This window comes from Podarcis pityusensis, assembly GCF_964106645.2.
Source record: "Podarcis pityusensis genome assembly, chromosome: 8".
In the NCBI taxonomy this organism is placed as follows: domain Eukaryota; kingdom Metazoa; phylum Chordata; class Lepidosauria; order Squamata; family Lacertidae; genus Podarcis; species Podarcis pityusensis.
The window spans coordinates 71,228,551-71,245,689 of NC_138033.1; the positions used below are offsets into that span (position 1 = coordinate 71,228,551).

The 17,139-nt window shown below is 47.5% G+C and overlaps 2 protein-coding genes across 2 annotated transcripts in view; one reads left to right on the forward strand and one right to left on the reverse strand.

The window, feature by feature from the left end:
* Positions 1-16,404, reverse strand: part of ATAD3A (ATPase family AAA domain containing 3A) — a 41,624-nt gene extending 25,220 nt beyond the window's left edge. Inside the window, exons 1-8 of the mRNA XM_081016135.1 lie at positions 16,139-16,404; positions 13,588-13,664; positions 11,551-11,652; positions 10,999-11,058; positions 9,447-9,516; positions 8,772-8,937; positions 7,623-7,692; positions 224-379 (exon numbers count right to left, since the gene is read on the reverse strand). Coding sequence (XP_080872261.1) covers positions 224-379; positions 7,623-7,692; positions 8,772-8,937; positions 9,447-9,516; positions 10,999-11,058; positions 11,551-11,652; positions 13,588-13,664; positions 16,139-16,352 — 915 coding nt within the window. The 5' untranslated portion in view covers positions 16,353-16,404. The remainder of the gene's footprint in view (positions 1-223; positions 380-7,622; positions 7,693-8,771; positions 8,938-9,446; positions 9,517-10,998; positions 11,059-11,550; positions 11,653-13,587; positions 13,665-16,138) is intronic.
* Positions 1-17,139, forward strand: part of FNDC10 (fibronectin type III domain containing 10) — a 367,304-nt gene that overhangs the window by 162,393 nt on the left and 187,772 nt on the right. The gene's annotated exons all lie outside the window — the stretch shown is intronic.

Genomic DNA, 17,139 nt, shown 5'->3' on the forward strand with positions numbered 1-17,139 from the left:
GAGGGCTCCAGCAAGTGGTATTCAGGAGCATTCCTGCCTGTATCTGTAGTGGCAGGGCATGGCCACGAACTCGACAAACTCTTTGGGGGAAAAAGGTGGAACATAAATGCCACAAATAAGTTAAGTACAAATGCGTTTGATTATGATGTCGCTGAATGTACCTTCCACCTGGTTATTCCACCCCCTCATGAGAGGAGTCGTGCGGTATGTTAGAAGGGATTACCTTAATGGGATGCTTGAGAGCTTCCAGGATGGTGAAACGAGAGGTTTCCCTCACCAACGACGGCTTGCCCAGGCGGGCCTCAATGTACCGTCCAGCGACCGCAGTTGCGTTCTTGGCGCTGTAAATGCCAACAGCCAGGAGGGTCAGGCCAGCCACCTGTCAAAGGAAGGAAGGAAAGAAAGAAAGAAAGAAAGAAAGAAAGGAAAAGAAGATTTGCCGGTTTTGTTCAAGGTTAATTTACGAAAAAGCAAACAAACCCCCAAACCTGCCTGATGGTTGTTGTTCTTTTAAAAACAAACAAACATGTTTTAAATCAGACTTTTTGGGGGGTGGCATGGGCAGATATTGACAAATCTGAATTTCATACAAACTAAATGAAAGCCTTCGTTTTGGGGTGGAGTGGGGAATTCTGGAGTTTGCCTTGCACCCCCCAGAGCTGACCCACTGGAATTAATAGACATAATTCACTTAGGTCCATTAACTTCAATGGATCTATGCTGGGCAGAAGTTCGATACCACCCAATGGATAACACCTATTCTATGTTTGAAGTCGCTCTGAGTTTATATTTTGTTTAAAATGTGACTAATAAGTCCAATAAATGATATCGTATTAATAAATAATAATAATAATAATTCCACCCCACCTTTCTCCCTGCAATGCGACAAGAAACTATTGGGCTGTTTGAAAAAGCTCTCCTTAGGCGGTTCTGTTTGAAACGGTGGAAGTCTTGCCCTGAAGAACCCTTCTAGGTTTTATGTTTTTGCACCGCAACAGTGAGGACTAGAAACCTGAGACAAAGACAAAACGCTAGGATCCTCAGACTTCCAATCTAAGCCAGCCAATCCTAAGTTGCTGGTGTGTGTGTGCGTGCGCACAAAAATGATAGGCTTACGGGTCTCTTGCGTGCATGATTCATCACAGCCCCTGCTCCCCCCTTTCTGCTCCCGAAACACGCATGCCGCAAGGCCCCTTAACCCCCCCTCCATCTCAGTTCCTGTCCTGCCAGGCTCCTCCACTGCAGATGCTCTTTGCTTCTCTGCTCAAGCTGAAGGAATCATAATAAAAACAAAGGGAGGCCAGGGTTGATTAATGGGCCATTTTGATGTCGCTAAGAGCTTCTCTCCCTCTCCTCTCTTCCCTTTTAACACAAGCATCAACAAATTACAGCTGCAGGCAGAGGGTCCCAGTTGGCAGGATGTTCGCAGTGCCTGTTGAGTTATGCAGAATAACTTCACCAGAGTCGCAGGCACGATGCGGAACACGGTCTCCTGCTTCCTTCCTCGCGCCTACCAGAGGCGATTTCTCTTCTACAACACGCTCAAAATGAACCCGTGCCCCCTCTCCTCAACCCGCCTCCAGGGTACGGCTGTCACAGGGGTTGCAAGGCTGGGCTCGATGGGGTGTCTGACCTCCCTTGTTTCGCTACGGGCAGTTCCGATGCCATCAAAGAGTCTCAGGCTGGCTGCCGCTACATAAAACTCTCTCCCCTTGCCAAGGTTCCTGATGCCCGGCGGCACTCGTTAAAGGAAAATACACACCGGATCAAGAGGAGGTACGGAAATGAGGGGAGGGGGGAAGCAACAGTACAGCAAAGTTGCTCAAAACGGCACTGTGATTTGATGGGCTCCAAATCCCATCTGCACCCCAATGGTCAGGCTGAACATACGAAGAGCTGGATTAAGCCAATGGCCCATCTGCGTCCAGCGTCCTGTTCCCGCAGTGGCCAGCCAGAGGCCCCTGGGAAGCCTGAAAGCAGGATCGAAGCACAAGATTCTCTACTCCTGCCGTTTCCCGCATCCGATATTCAGAAGCAGAAAGCAGGGAGCCCAAGAGTAAGATGGCGCCAGAGCCAATGACAGGGCTGAGCCAACTCATTCTAGTTCTGTCCCCATTCTCCTGCTGGTTTCCACAAGGGCAATGCTTAGACTAAGGAGGAAGAAGCTGGCCGCCATATTTTGGTGAAACAGAAAATGGATTGCTGCTATTTAATTATCTTGAAACTTGTGTCTCCTTGTCTGCTTAGGAATACTCTTCATTGCATGGTTCCAAAGAAATAAATTGCAGAGGTGATTAACGGACGGCTTTCGACACTGATCAGTCCTTGCCAGTTATGAACAGTGTGTTGTGTTGTTCTGTACCATGGGTAGGCAAACTAAGGCCCAGGGGCGGATCCGGCCCAATCGCCTTCTAAATCTGGCCAGTGGACGGTCCAGGAATCAGCATGTTTTTACATGAGTAGAATGTGTCCTTTTATTTAAAATGCATTTCTGGGTTATTTGAGGAGCATAGGAATTTGTTCTCCCCCCCGCTCCAAAATATAGTCTGGCCCCCCACAAGGTCTGAGGGACAGTGGACCGGCCCCCTGTGAAAAAGTTTGCTGACCCTTGTTCTATACGTTACTGTGGATTAATTGAGGGATTTTCATACTGCTGTTTTATTGTTGTCAGTTTCGACGTACTTCCAACTTGCACATTACACAATGGAAGATGGTATATAAAGTTGACATGCACGCTACAGAGCTTTTTCGCCCCCCACCTCAAGGACTGCATTAAGAAACTAAGAAGAGATCTGCTGGATCAGGCGACTGACACATGTAGTCCAGCATTCTGTTCCCCCTACTTGTGATCTGTAGCCACTGCCATTCCTTTCTGGGCAACCTTCCGCCACATGCCACTGGCAGGCAGGGCCCAAGTCATAAACTGGGCAGAACAATGAGAATATGTTTTAGCGTTGCACAGCAGAATAGGAGGCCTCCCTATCCTCTACCCAGGCAAGCAAGAGAAATGCTCAGAGTTCAATGACACATTCCAGCCAGGCAAAAACTCTCAAGGAGGGTATGAAGCAAATGTGAGAAGGGGGTGTGGCCTGGGTGTGGCTAGAAACAAGTTGCTAAATCACAGGCAACAAAGCAGTGACAGCCTTTGGGAGAGGGAATTACATGGCAGTGGTGGGCGGGGCCAGAAGCAAAAGTGGGCGGAGCAGAAATAGCAAAGCTAACAACAAAATTAATTGATCAAAATGATGAACTTTCTAGAGAAGAGTGGAGGCGATTTGTGGACTATTATAAAAAATATTGTAGTCAAATGAAATCACTGGCATGATTTGAGATATGAGCAGGGGAAGAAAAATGACAAAATAATTGTTTTTTGATAAAGAGCTTGAAATACAACGCAGTACGAAAGGGTTTGAATAAAAACACTACAGAGGTGTGGGTGGGAAGTCTATCTATGAACAAAGATGTGATTAAGTTTTTGTGAAATTCTGAAAATTTAATAAAAATTATATTTTACAAAAAGAATCACAGAATTGTAGAGTTGGAAGGGACCCCAAGGGTCATCAAGTCCAACCCCCAGCAACGCAGGGATCTCAACACACAGTCTCCCATCCACTGTGAAACCATACCGGACCCTGCTTAGCTTTGCAAATGTGCAAGAGGCCTTATCAGCGTTACCAGGCTGCATTCCCGCCAGGCTTAATAAGCACTCTGGTTGTGAAAAAAGCACCAGCAAGGGGTGTGGCTTGGAGGAGAGTTACAAGGGCCTGACAGAGAGGCCTGGAGGGCCACATCTGTCCCCCGGGCCTGAGGCTCCCCACTCCTGCCTGGCAAAGTCACGTAAGCAAGAGGGGACCTGCCCTGAGAATCTTGCAACCTTTGGGGGAGACACAAGAGATTCACGGTGCATTTCCCAGCAAACCGCGGAGGCCGTTCTTGGCCTTTTCTGGGGTTAGGCTGCTTGAGTCTTCCCACCACAAGGGATTTCTCATTCCACCTGGAAACAGACAACAGATAGGGACCGTCTCCTGGGCCAAGAAGCAGCTGCGGAAAATCCTCTGGCGGTTGCCTGGCAACTGCGGCAGCCCCCCTTCTCTCCCTTGCCCGTCGGCTTTCGGCAAAAACAGGCTGGGAAGGAGCTGGAGGAGAGGAGGAGCTGGGATCCGAAACACCAGCAGCCTCAAGAGATGCCTGTTCCATTTAATGCCCAAAGTGTTACACAAGGGCTATATTTTTGGCATTGGGGAGAGAGGGGAAAAGCGTTGCTTCAACAGCTTTCCCGCTGCGGCAGCAGCTGATGATCAGTTGCAAGCCGAAAGGCACGATTCGAGCTCCACTACCAGGCCGGCAGTGGTAAAAAAAAAGGGGGGGGGAAGGAGTAGTGACTGCGTGCAGGTGGATCGCGCCACTAAAACGGCAAAGGCGCTATCTAGTGTGTCTAAAATGCAATTACGGTTCGTATCAAAAACCCAATGCAGGGAGGGATAGAAAACTCAGGTCGCACCATGTCTCTCCACCCCAATGACCTCCCATCTTTAAGAGCTGGCTTCCTCAAACTCGGCCCTCCAGATGTTTTTGGCCTACAACTCCCATGATCCCTAGCTAGCAGGACCAGTGTTCAGGGGTGATGGGAACTGTAGTCTCAAAACACCTGGAAGCCTAGTTTGAGGAAGCCTGTTTAAGAGTGTCATCTCTCTGAATGCTTCTCTCAGTGTCCCATCTGCAAGGTGAAATACGAGCTCTAAGAAACCTTTTTTAATTTTTGCCCCATTGTAAAGGTTTGTTGGAACCACCAGTGTGGTATACAGTGGTACCTCAGGTTACACATGCTTCAGGTTACAGACTCCGCTAACCCAGAAATAGTGCTTCAGGTTAAGAACTTCAGGATGAGAACAGAAATCGTGCTCCAGCGGCACGGCGGCAGCAGAAGGCCCCATTAGCTAAAGTGGTGTTTCAGGTTAAGAACAGTTTCAGGTTAAGAACAGACCTCCAGAACAAATTAAGTTCTTAACCCAAGGTACCACTATAATGGTTAAGATTGCTGGACTGCAACCAGGGAAACCCAAGCTCAAAACTCTCCACTTGGCCATGAAACTCATCAAATGACTTACTGGGAGTCACAGTCCACCTCGCCTACCTTGCAGGGTTCCTGAGAAGAGAGGGAGCTGGGGAAGAGAACCAAGTACAGTCATACCTTGGCTCCCAAACGCTTTGGTACTCAGACGTTTTGGCTCCTGCAAACCTGGAAGTGAGTGTTCCGATTTGCGAATGTTCTTTGCGACCCGAACGTCCGACGGGGCTTCCGCAGCTTCCGATTGACTGCAGGAGCTTCCTGCAGCCAATCAGAAGCCACGCTTTGGTTTCTGAATGTTTTGGAAGTCGGACAGACTTCCAGAACAGATTCCGTTCAACTTCCAAGGTACGACTGCACGTTGTTTTGAACTCGTTGGAGGAAGTGTGAATGGAAAGGGCACAGCTCAGTTGGTAGAGCGTCTGATTTGTGTGCAGAAGAGCCCAGGTTCAATCTCTGGCATCTCAAAAAAAATCAAATCAAATCAAATCTCTGGCATCTCCAGAGCTAGGGCTAGGAAAAACTCTGGGCCTGAAACCCTAGCCATTGCCAGTCAGTGTTGGCAATGCTGGACTAGGCAAACCAATGGCTTCTGATGCCCTTGTAACAGGTAAATAACTTCCAACACGCACGGAAGGATTTTGGGAGCCTTTTTCTATTCCTATATAAAACCCCGGGAAGAGCTGCTTGCTACACAATTCTCTTCCTATGTCTTACCAGCCAGCATTTGATTAGTGCTCCCAAAAATATAAAGCTCCCACCAGCGTAATATCTGATGAAACAGGGACTGCTTGGAGCCAGTTTGAAACCGTCCTCCACCCAACCCTATCCCGAGCCTGGAGGTCTGGGCCCACATTCTCAAGTAGCGCTTAATATCTATCTGAAGGACTGTATATTACTGTAAGGCAGGGGTACCAAGCTGAATAAAATATTGGGGGAGGGGGCCAGGGAAGCCCCACCCCACATAATCAATCACATGATGCAGTGCACACACACCATTTGAATGTCAACGCTCATCAACTTTGGGGAGGCACCGGCCCCCTCAAATATATTAGGGGGGATGAAAACCCCTCGGCCCCTAGGAGTTGGCTCCTATGCTCTCAGGCTAATGCCTGCTTTGATCAGTCCAATATGTGAGGTTTGTGGTTTAATAAATGCTAAGACGGCAGACGAGGTATGTTTTCTGTCCAAGACTTATCAGTGACCATCTGTAAAAAGATAATTTTACTCTGGCTTTGATCAGGCCAATACCTGAGGCCTGGTAGAGTCAGGCCCTCATTGTTAGGCCTTACCTGGGTGCTGCTCCAATGGTTATTATTGTTCATAGAGTTACTTATTTTATTGCTTTTAAAATATGTACGATGTGCCTTTAGCTGTATTCGTTTTAATTTATACCGCAAACCGCCTTGGGTTCTGCACTGGGAGAAAGGCAGGATATAAAATAAAGAATGTCGTCTCAAGGAAGACTCAAGGCCCCTTTTGGAAAGGCTGACTTCATTCCACCGTAAGGGCAGCATGCTAGGAAAAACCCAGAACTATACATACGCCAAGGAAACACTTGATCCTATGACTGTCCCAGCCTTTTACATCTTTTTAAACAGGCTCTTTAAGCTCTCCCGGCTGAAAATACATTACTGACATCCCATCTGCTCTTGAAGATGCACCTGTTCAGACAAGCATCCCCCTGATCTCCCAACATAAATCCTCCTGCTTTAATTGTTTTAATTGCTGTTCTAAACCCTTGCGCTGTTGCAACGGGCTGGTTTTTATTGCACATTTTAATTGCGTGTGTTTCAATGTTTTGGTGAAACTGTTATATTGCATTACCCTATGCTAAAGCTTGGAATTTAATGCTGTGTGATGAGTTAAAGAAAATCCAAAGGAAGAAGTGGGAAAGACTTTGGTTGAGAACAGATGGACTGTTTATTTCTCTGTGTGAAGATTTTGCTCTTCTTACAATGGGAGGGCCAGCCACGGCCTACCTTCTGTGCAAAACTGTCAGATCTTGTGCATTTGTGTGTGTGTGTGTGTGTGTGTGTGTGTGTTTATATGTTCCAATAAATGGTATATATTCTAATATAAAGGCATTTTGTATCCCACCCACCATGAAATTGTTTTGCAATCATACAAAGACAATGCAAAACAAAAACTAAACAGAGAGATAAAGAAGAAGGAATAAAGTTTGTTACACTGAACGTAACTAGATAAACGTTTCAAAGTATTCCCAGTGAAGTATATTGATATGAGTGTTCTCGTACCTTATTATACCCTCTAACTCAGTACTGTCTATACTGGCCAGCAGCAGCTCTCCAGGGTTTCAGAGAAGCTTTCCCCAACCCTACTTAGAGAGATGCTGTGGAGATTGAACCTGGGACCTTTTGCATGGAAAGCGGGTGCTCTGCCAGTAAGCTACGTCCCCATCCCATTTCTTTCTGCTTCCCTTCTCTCTCTACTTCAGCAGCTCCCTGGTCACCTCCCACTCCCAGGCCACGGAGAGAGAAACCGAGTATTTGCACCTTTGCACAGTGCCTCTGCCCACCAGACCCTGGCTCACCGTAGCTGTCACTTTGTCCCAGTCAGTCACAAAGGCACGAAACCCTTCTCCAAACAACGTCCCAGCAGTCCTAGGGAGACAAACGAGCAAGAGATGTCAAGAAGGAGGCAAAGAGAGCTACCATCACCCTCACATCAGGCCGCAAGCTGGAACTGATCCTCAAATGAGCACCTCCTCTCGGTCCCATCAACACCAGGAGCACGGTTGGTGATGACGCGAGACAGGGCCTTTTCCGCAGCCGCTCCCAGAACATGGAATTTCCTCCCGAGAACGGTTAAGACTGGCTCCTTCTTTGTTATTTTTTCCACTGGCAACCTAAGAGCTTCCTGTTCAGACAGGCCTATGGGAAACTAAGGTTCAGACGATGCTGGTCTCTGGGCTGCTATCAGGGCAAATTACATTTTAATCCCTGGTATCAGGTACGTCGTACTCTACTTTGATTATTGTTCTCAACTAGCTCTGCATTCATTACTCTGCATTTTATAGCCAGTGTTCCTAAATACTGTAGGCCACCGTGAATCCAAGCTTGAGAGAAAGGTGGAATATAAATATATCAAATAAATAAATAAACTCGGTGGCTTGATTAGTTCATTTCAGTCAAGGGTTTGAATCTTGGGTTGTACATTTATTTATTTTTTATTACGTATCTTGTGTTTTTATCTTGTGATTTTATGTTGTGAACTGCCCCAAGGCTTGTGAGTACAGGGCAGTATACAAATTTAATTAATCAATAATAGTGAATACAGTGGTACCTCAGAAGTCGAACAGAATCCATTCCGGAAGTCGGTTCGACTTCCAAAATGTTCGGAAACCAAGGCGCAGCTTCGGATTGGCTGCAAGAAGCTCCTGCAGCCAATCAGAAGCCGCGGAAGCCCCGTCAGTCGTTTTAGTTCCAAAGAACGTTTGCAAACCGGAACACTCACTTCTGGGTTTGCGGTGTTAGGGAGTCAAACCGTTCGACTTGCAAGGCGTTCGGGATCCAGGGTATGACTGTAAAGAGTCTGACAGTGGAGAAGAGGGCAGCTCCCAATTATGGGAGATGGGGAGGAGCAGGAAGAGGAAGGAGGGGTGTCTGGAAAGGAAAGAAACTGCAGTTGCAAAACCACAGGCCTGCATGGAACGGAATGAAATGGGTTTGTTCAAACCTACTTGAGGGAATCAAGCACCGTCTGGCGATGTTCGGCTGCTTTTAACCGGATCTGCTCCCGGATGAGGTCGGCGTTCTCCCGCTCGGCCTTTGCACGGGCGCGTGCCTCGGCCTCGATCCGTAGCATCTCATTCTTGTGCCGGAGCTCCATCTCCCGCTCCACGGTAGCTGGAAGAACGGCAGACAGAGGCACCGTTAGCATCTGGGGACTCTGCCTTCATCCACCAAGGATGCTAAAGGGGTTTTTTCAACTACTAGCCTGTGTGAGGTGTCCCTCCCCACCCCCGGAAAAGAAAAAGGAAACAGCTTTGTCTTCCTTGGGCCTGTAGGAGGCTCTTTGCTCTTCGTGGCTCAGAAAATGTGGGTGGCACACCCTTGCCCCCACACTGTAACTGAAAGAGCAAATGGTGTCTCTTTGCGTGGCTATGGGAGTCCCATTGCTTTGCTTCCAGAGTCATCAGAATGCAAGGATAGCCCGGCCCATTTAGTTCAGCATCCTGTTCTTGCAGTAGCTAGCTGGAAGCCTTTAATTGGAAGCCCACAAGCAGGACCTGAGCACAAGAGCACTCTCCTCGCCTGTGGTTTCCAGCAGCTGGTATATGGAAGCATAGACCAGAGCATAGCCATTGTGACTGGTAGCCGCTAAAGAGGACCCACTCCTAAGATATGACACTTACCACGCCTCATTGCCTCCTGCTTCTGAACCGATTCCTCCTGCTTCCTCAAGTTCTCTTCATTTAGGAGTTGCTGAAGGGAGGGAGAGAAATCACAAAACGGGGCCAACCAAGAGGTTTTATTTTATATTCTTTCTTGAGAAATAAGAAGTACAAAGTTATAAGGGCACAAGGTAAAAGAAGATGTGAAAAGGAAAAAAAAGGGAGAGACTTATAAACATTACGTGATTGTTATTGTAGTTTACTTAAATGTAACCTAATACAGTGGTACCTCAGGTTAAGAACTTAATTCGTTCTGGAGGTCCGTTCTTAACCTGAAACTGTTCTTAACCTGAGGTACCACTTTAGCTAATGGGGCCTCCCGCTGCTGCCGTGTGATTTCTGTTCTCATCCTGAAGCAAAGTTCTTAACCCGAGGTACTATTTCTGGGTTAGCAGAGTCTGTAACCTGAAGCGTCTGTAACCCGAGGTACCACTGTACAATGTTTATAAAAAATGAATTCCAAATGTCGTTAAATTTGTGCATGGCGAGTCTACATTTATATGCACTCGTTTGTGCAAGTTTGTCACAGGAGTTGAAAACTCAGTGGAAAATGCGAATCCCGGGCCACCCAAATGCTTGACAGCAGGAGAACATATTTTCTGAATTAAGACGGGAGCCTTTAGTGTCGTTTTAAAGAGGGAATGAGGCTAAATGGATTCAATTTAAAGGAGATGGGGAGGGACACAGCTCGGTGGTAGAGCATCTGCTTTGCATGCTGAAGGGTCCAGGTTCAATCCACACTATGCCTAAGTAGGGCTGGTAGAGAGCTCCTTTCTGAAATCCTGGGCAGCTGCTGCCAGTCAGTGTAGAGAGGCCTAATGGCCTTACTCCGCACAAGGGGGCTTCCTATGTTCCTAACCTGTCGCTCTCCAGATGTTGTTGAACTCCATCTCCCATCAGCCCCTGCTGGCATGGCTCCTGGGGTCAGGGATGATGGGAGTTTCCAGCAACATCTGGAGGGTCAAAGGTCCCCCCATCCCGGGACTAAAGGCTAATAGGAGCAGGAACTGTTGCCAACCAGTTCCCATCATGGCCTCTCTCTTCACCCAACTACCACCTGAAGGACAGTCCTTCCCTGAGAAGCAGCAGTAAAAGCTTTTTTCTAAACAACTTATCTTTTCCATTTTTTGCAACCTTCTTTAAAAAAACAAACAAACTGATGCTTTCCTTTCGTAATCTGGTGAAACTTCTTTGTGAAGTCTTCCCGAGAAACAGCATATAAATCCTGCAAATAACAGTGCATTCAGAAAGGAGGCTGTCTGCCGCATCTCTGCACGAGTGACTGTATGACTCAAAGCATGCTTATAAATGGCAGGGAACCCTATTTGCACGTTTTCAAAGGGGAAGTAGATGGGTTCAGGGTTGCTAGCGCTAGAGGCATATTTCAATTAAGATTTCTAGACCTTCCCCCTTTTCCGGCAATGAAAGCTTTGATTTTGTCCCTGCAACTCATGGCAGTCTAAGCACAAATGGAAAAATGGGAGGAAATTTTCAGGAGACGGACGGGACTGACCTGCTGCCGTAGTTGGTCTTCGTAGCGTTGCCTGGCCAGCTTGTCTTGGTACTGCGCTCTCTTCATGGTGGTAGGGGGGGGGGGGAAAAAACATACATGGAAAATCGATTCCATACACAAGAACACAGTGAACTAAGCAAACAGGGCTTTGCGAAGTAACCTCTGGAACAATGGAATATATATAATTTTCAAACGTTTCTTATGAAGGTAAAATAAATTTTCAAAATTTAATTATGAAATTATATATAATTTTTCAAACCTTAAATTAAAATTAAATTAAAATAGCAAAATGAAATAATATGAATTAATTTTGTTAAGTACAACCCTCCTCCCCGTCTTCACAGCCATTACATCATAAAATAAAATACCTATCAATGGTTTTTCTACTCCTGCCTGCCTTTCCATATTAGTTAATGGTTCTGTATTTTTTAACAAACGTGTATAAATATATTACACATTGATTTTTACACACACACACACACACACACACACACACACATAAAAGTTTATCCATGCTATTAACGAAATAAATAACAAAAGCCAGCCTTGTACCGCTTGCTGCTGCCTTGTCTCTTCGGTAAGCGTCTTCCTCCTTTCCTCAGCTTGCACGCGGATCTGCTCGTTCTTCAGCTGCTCTATTGCAGCCTCATATTCCTTAGGATAGGAAGAGAAAGATCAGTAGGAGATGAACTGCCTGTTCATGGAACCTTGTCTACTATTATGGTCCTAGTCAATGACAAACCTCTGAAAAGACCCCAAGGATTCTTTTTCAGTTGGGGAGGGGTGCCTCACTGGAAAAAAAGGATAATTTTGGAGGCTAATGAGCTGTAAATCAGGAAGTTCCCTGTTTGAATCTTGCCTCTGCCATGAACTCTCTAGGTCAGGTGTGGGGAACCTCTGGCCCTCCAGATGTTGCTGGACTACAACTCCCATCAACCCCAGCAAGCCTATTCAATGGCTGGGAAAGATGGAAGTTGTGGTTCAGCAAAACTGTCTGGTGGGTCAAAGGCTTCCCCACACCTGCTCTTCTAGGTGGTCATAGGAAAAGTGCTCTCGCTCTCTCTTAGTCACTCCATTTGCAGTATGGGGAGATAATACTGATCTACCTTACAAGGTTGTTGTAAGAATTACAACCAAATAATGCACCAGAAGGGCTTTGAAAACTGGAGCACCCTATATAGGTGCCAATTATCTTAACTTAATACCATTGTCATCACCACCGCCTTTCCTTTCAAAATGCTGAAGGAACCTCATTTATATATCATATAAATGATAATATGGAATTCTAGCAGGCTGCCACAGTGGAAAAAGTCCAGTCTCATCAGATTCCTCCTGTCCCTGAACTATATTCATTCTACCCAGTCATTAAAATAACTACTGTTTTAACTTTTAAGAATTGGGACCAAAGTTTATTTCCTCTTCCCTCCTCATTCCTTTAGTGTTGTGTAGTTTTTAGTCTGTTAAGCCGGGGTGAGGGTGGGGGCTGTCTTGCTTTAAGTAACTGTCATGCAAGCCTTTTCGTCAGCAGGATACGAGTATGCCAAATCGACAAACACAGGCATAAATAATAAAATACATTAATGTATTTAATCCACAAAAAAACCCAAAAACTAATGAAGCCAACTTAAAAACGAAACAAAAATACTGGTGGCAGAGTAAGCAACATGAGATAAAAATATTCTGCAAAAGCTGAGCGAAATGAATAAAAAATGCTTTATCCTCAACCAGACTGTGTGCTGTCTTTTCTCACTGGCAAAAGCTCTGAGGGTTTCTGCAAGAACACGGTAAGCTGCCTTTAACCAAGTATAGTCTGCACTACTAGCCGCTCTCCAGAGTTTTGGACAGGGCATGTTCCCAGCTCTACCTGGAAATGTCCGGGACTGAACCCGAGGCATTTTTCATGCAACATGGTGCTTTTTTGCTGAGCTACAGCCCTTCCCCTATTGGTCTATTTCAGGCATAGGCAAACTCGGCTCTCCAGATGTTTTGGGACTACAACTCCCACCATCCCTAGCCAACACGTGCAATGGGCAGGGATGATGGGAGTTGTAGCCCCAAAACATCTGGAGGGCCGAGTTTGCCTATGCCTGGTCTATTTTGTCCATCTACCCAAGCACTGACTACGCTGACCAGCAGCATCTTCCCAGATCTCAGCCAGGAGTCTCTCTCATTCCTACCTGGAGATGCTGGGGACTAAACCATAGACTGAGCTATGGCCCTTCCACCAAAATTTAAAGGGAAAGCGAATGAGAGTCGAATTGTAAGAAGCCGGCTTATACTGAGTCAGGACAGTCTGTGTTGAATGGCAGCAGCTTTCCAGGGTTTCAGGTCTTTCCTAACCCTACCTGGAGATGCCAGAGATTGAACCCAGGATCTTCTGCACATCAACAGACGCCCTGCAACTAAGCCATGGCTTGTCCACTAAAGCAAAGGTCTTTCATAGCCCTGCTGTGATCTTTGGTACTGAAGATGCCAGACCCAGAATCTGGGAGCATGGCCTCTAGCACGGAGATACGACGCCACAAAGAAACAACAACAAAAGGTAAAGGTGATCACACAGTGCAATTTGGGTTCTAGAACTGGGCTTACCTTTAGCTTGGACTGCTGTTCTAACTGGAGGGTCTGTTCCTGCATCTGGGCCATGTTGAGGGCCTCTTTCGCATGTCCTAGAAAAGAGTGTCCCAGTTAGTCCGTTTAAGCTGTAAAGAAATTGACCCCCCGCCACCTGACATCCCTCTGTACAAGAGCTGGTGTGAGCACAGCAAGGGTTCTGATCAGACCCCGCCCCCCCCGCCCCCAACAGTTCAATTCCAACAAGCCACCTGCTCTATACATTTAAAAGGAGTATCAACGCTGCGTTAAGCAGGGATGGTTTCCCACAGGAGATGAAAGTTGTTAGGAGACCCCCATCCCCCAAGCAGCCACAGTTCCCATAGTGGTTTAATAATCAATCCCTCTTCCCTGGGAACGTTGGGAATTGTAGCTCTGTGGGGGGGAATAGGGGGGTCTCCTAACGATTTTCAGCACCATTAATGAAAGACAACTCCTAGGATTCTTTTGGGGAAGTCACAACTGTTTAAAGTGGCATGGTGCTCTTTAAATGTAAGGTGCAGATACAGCCTAATTCGAGCCTAACTCACAGTCTTCTCTTAGGAACGAAAGCTCCTCTGAGAAGCTTGCGCTGCCCCTTCAAGGTAGGTGAGTGGAGCTGTAACACTGTCTCTCATCTGCAGTTCAGACATTGAGGCAGTTTTCAGGCAGCACAAATAACAATAAATAAATACAGTGGTACCTCGGGTTACATACGTTTCAGATTACATACACTTCAGGTTATAGACTCCACTAACCCATAAATAGTATCTCGGGTTAAGAACTTTGCTTCAGGATGAGAACAGAAATCGTGCTCTGGCGTCACGGCAGCAGCGGGAGGCCCCATTAGCTAAAGTGGTGCTTCAGGTTAAGAACAGTTTCAGGTTAAGAATGGACCTCCGGAACGAATTAAGTACATAACCAGAGGTACCACTGTAATTCTCAAAGGTAATTGAGGTTTTTGACCTGAGTGCATCATTCTCTTCTGTACAACCTTTTGGGTTTTTGTTTGTTACTATGCTACATACTTTTGTGTTTTTATATTGTGAACTGCTCTGTGATCCTATGATGAAGGGTGGTATAGAAAGTAAATAAATAAAATAATAATAGCAATAATTCTGAGGCGATGTAGCTCCTCTGGCGAACCTCTGCTGTAACAAAGAGATCTTAGAGCTGCTGAACATTTGCTGAACATTTACAGAGCCTGCTGGAGTCACATGACTGTTGCAAGGTCAAAGGGCAACCCTCCCTCTGCTGAGCACTGATGCAACCACTGTTGGGGAAACTGCAACACGGCTCTCCAGAGTTTGAAACATGAGGGCACAAACGCCGCTTCAGAAATGTGCCCTCAGACTCACATTCCTGGCATTCTGCAGCAGTTTCTGGAGCCTGGTTTATGGATTTCCCATTTCTGTCCTGTAAAAATAGAGCTTCTGGGGCACACGAGAGAGGACCTTGCAGATGCAGCTCACATATGGCTCTTGCCTCCCTAGCGTTTTAAAGAAGGGATTTTTTGGGGGGTGGGCATCCTTTAGATCCAGTTAACCCTTTACACACACACACACACACACACACACACACACTGCCCTCACACCCTGCTTTTCAAAGAAGCGCTCCAGCCCTGTAGATCCAACCAGCCCTATCACCCCCCCTTGCAAAGGTGCTGACCTTTAAAGCCTTAAACGGCCTTGGTCCTGTATACCTGAAGGAGCGTCTCCACCCCCATCGTTCAGCCCGGACACTGAGATCCAGCGCTGAGGGCCTTCTGGCAGTTCCCTCATTGCGAGAAGTGAGGTTACAGGGAACCAAATGGAGGGCCTTCTCGGTAGTGGCGCCCACCCTGTGGAACACCCTCCCTTCAGATGTGAAGGAAATAAGCAGCTATCCTATCTTGAAAAGACATCTGAAGGCAGCCCTGTTTAGGGAAGTTTTTAATATTTAATGCTGTACTGTTTTTAACATTTGATTGGGAGCCGCCCAGAGTCGCTGGGGAAGGTCAGCCAGATGGGCGGGGTATAAATAAATTATTATTATTATTATTATTATTATTATTATTACACATGACCTTCCTTCTACACTACAGTCAGCTCCCTGCTCCACTTGGAACCCATACACTCCCAGCACCTGCCCACCATGCGCTCATGCATTCATGCCCCACGTATTACAGTGGTACCTCGGGTTAAGTACTTAATTCGTTCCGGAGGTCCGTTCTTAACCTGAAGCACCACTTTAGCTAATGGGGCCTCCCGCTGCGCCACTGGAGCACGATTTCTGTTCTCATCCTGAAGCAAAGTTCTTAACCCGAGGTACTATTTCTGGGTTAGCGGAGTCTGTAACCTGAAGCGTATGTAACCTGGAGCGTATGTAACCCGAGGTACCATAAAAGGTTTTTTTTGTGTGTGCATTCAACTAAGTCCTATTCATAGTAGACCCACTGAAATCAATGGCCCCAAGTTAGCCGTGCCTTCATTAACTTCAGCGGGTCTACTCCCGAGTAGGACCTAGGCCTGCCCGCGGCCCTGGCTTTCCTCCCCTCCCTCCTCCGACTCACGGGAGGCGTCCAGCTCCCTGGCAGCCTTGGCCGCGCGCTCCAGGCCGGTGGGGTCGAAGTTGCTCCATTTGTCCTTGGGGCGGCCCCCTTCGCCCGGCCCTTCCCCAGAGGCCCCCGCCGGCGAAGGCGGCAGCGGCGGGGCCCCGGGGGGAGCTCCCAGGCCCGCATCTCCGCCGCCGCCGCTGCCGCGGTTCAGCCCGAAGAGCCACGACATGAGCGCTGCTCTGCTCTTTGCAGCCCAGCCGGCAGGCAGCAAGCAGCGGCGCACACGCGGACCCAGCGCCGCTCACACTGCGCAGGCGCCGTCGCCGCCCCTTCCGGTTTCCGCCGCGTTGCCATTGGTGAGAAACACACGCTCACAAAAAAAGAGCGTGAGGAACCATAGAGTTGGGGGCCAGACGGGCTCGTTCCGGCTTCATCCGTACAGTTTCGTTTTAGAGCCAAGGGCGCAGAACCGGAAGTCCTGGGAGTATTTGCTGGACTACAACTCCCATGGATCGTTTGCCATGGGCCATGCTGGTGGGACTTGGAATCTAGCAACGGCTAGGGGAGGCATGGAGAATGTGTGCCCCACCAGGTTTTTCTGAGTGTGTGTGTGAGAGAAATATAGATATATCTATAGCAATTTCCCCCCCCCCCAGTAGTGATGTATGGAAGTGAGAGCTGGACCATAAAGAAGGCTGATCGCCGAAGAATTGATGCTTTTGAATTATGGTGCTGGAGGAGACTCTTGAGAGTCCCATGGACTGCAAGAAGATCAAACCGATCCATTCTGAAGGAAATCAGCCCTGAGTGCTCACTGGAGGGACAGATCCTGAAGCTGAGGCTCCAATACTTTGGCCACCTCATGAGAAGAGAAGACTCCCTTGGAAAAGACCCTGATGTTGGGAAAGATGAAGGGCACAAGGAGAAGGGGACGACAGAGGACGAGATGGTTGGGCAGTGTTCTCAAAGCTACCAGCATGAGTCTGACCAAACTGCGGGAGGCAGAGGTAGACAGG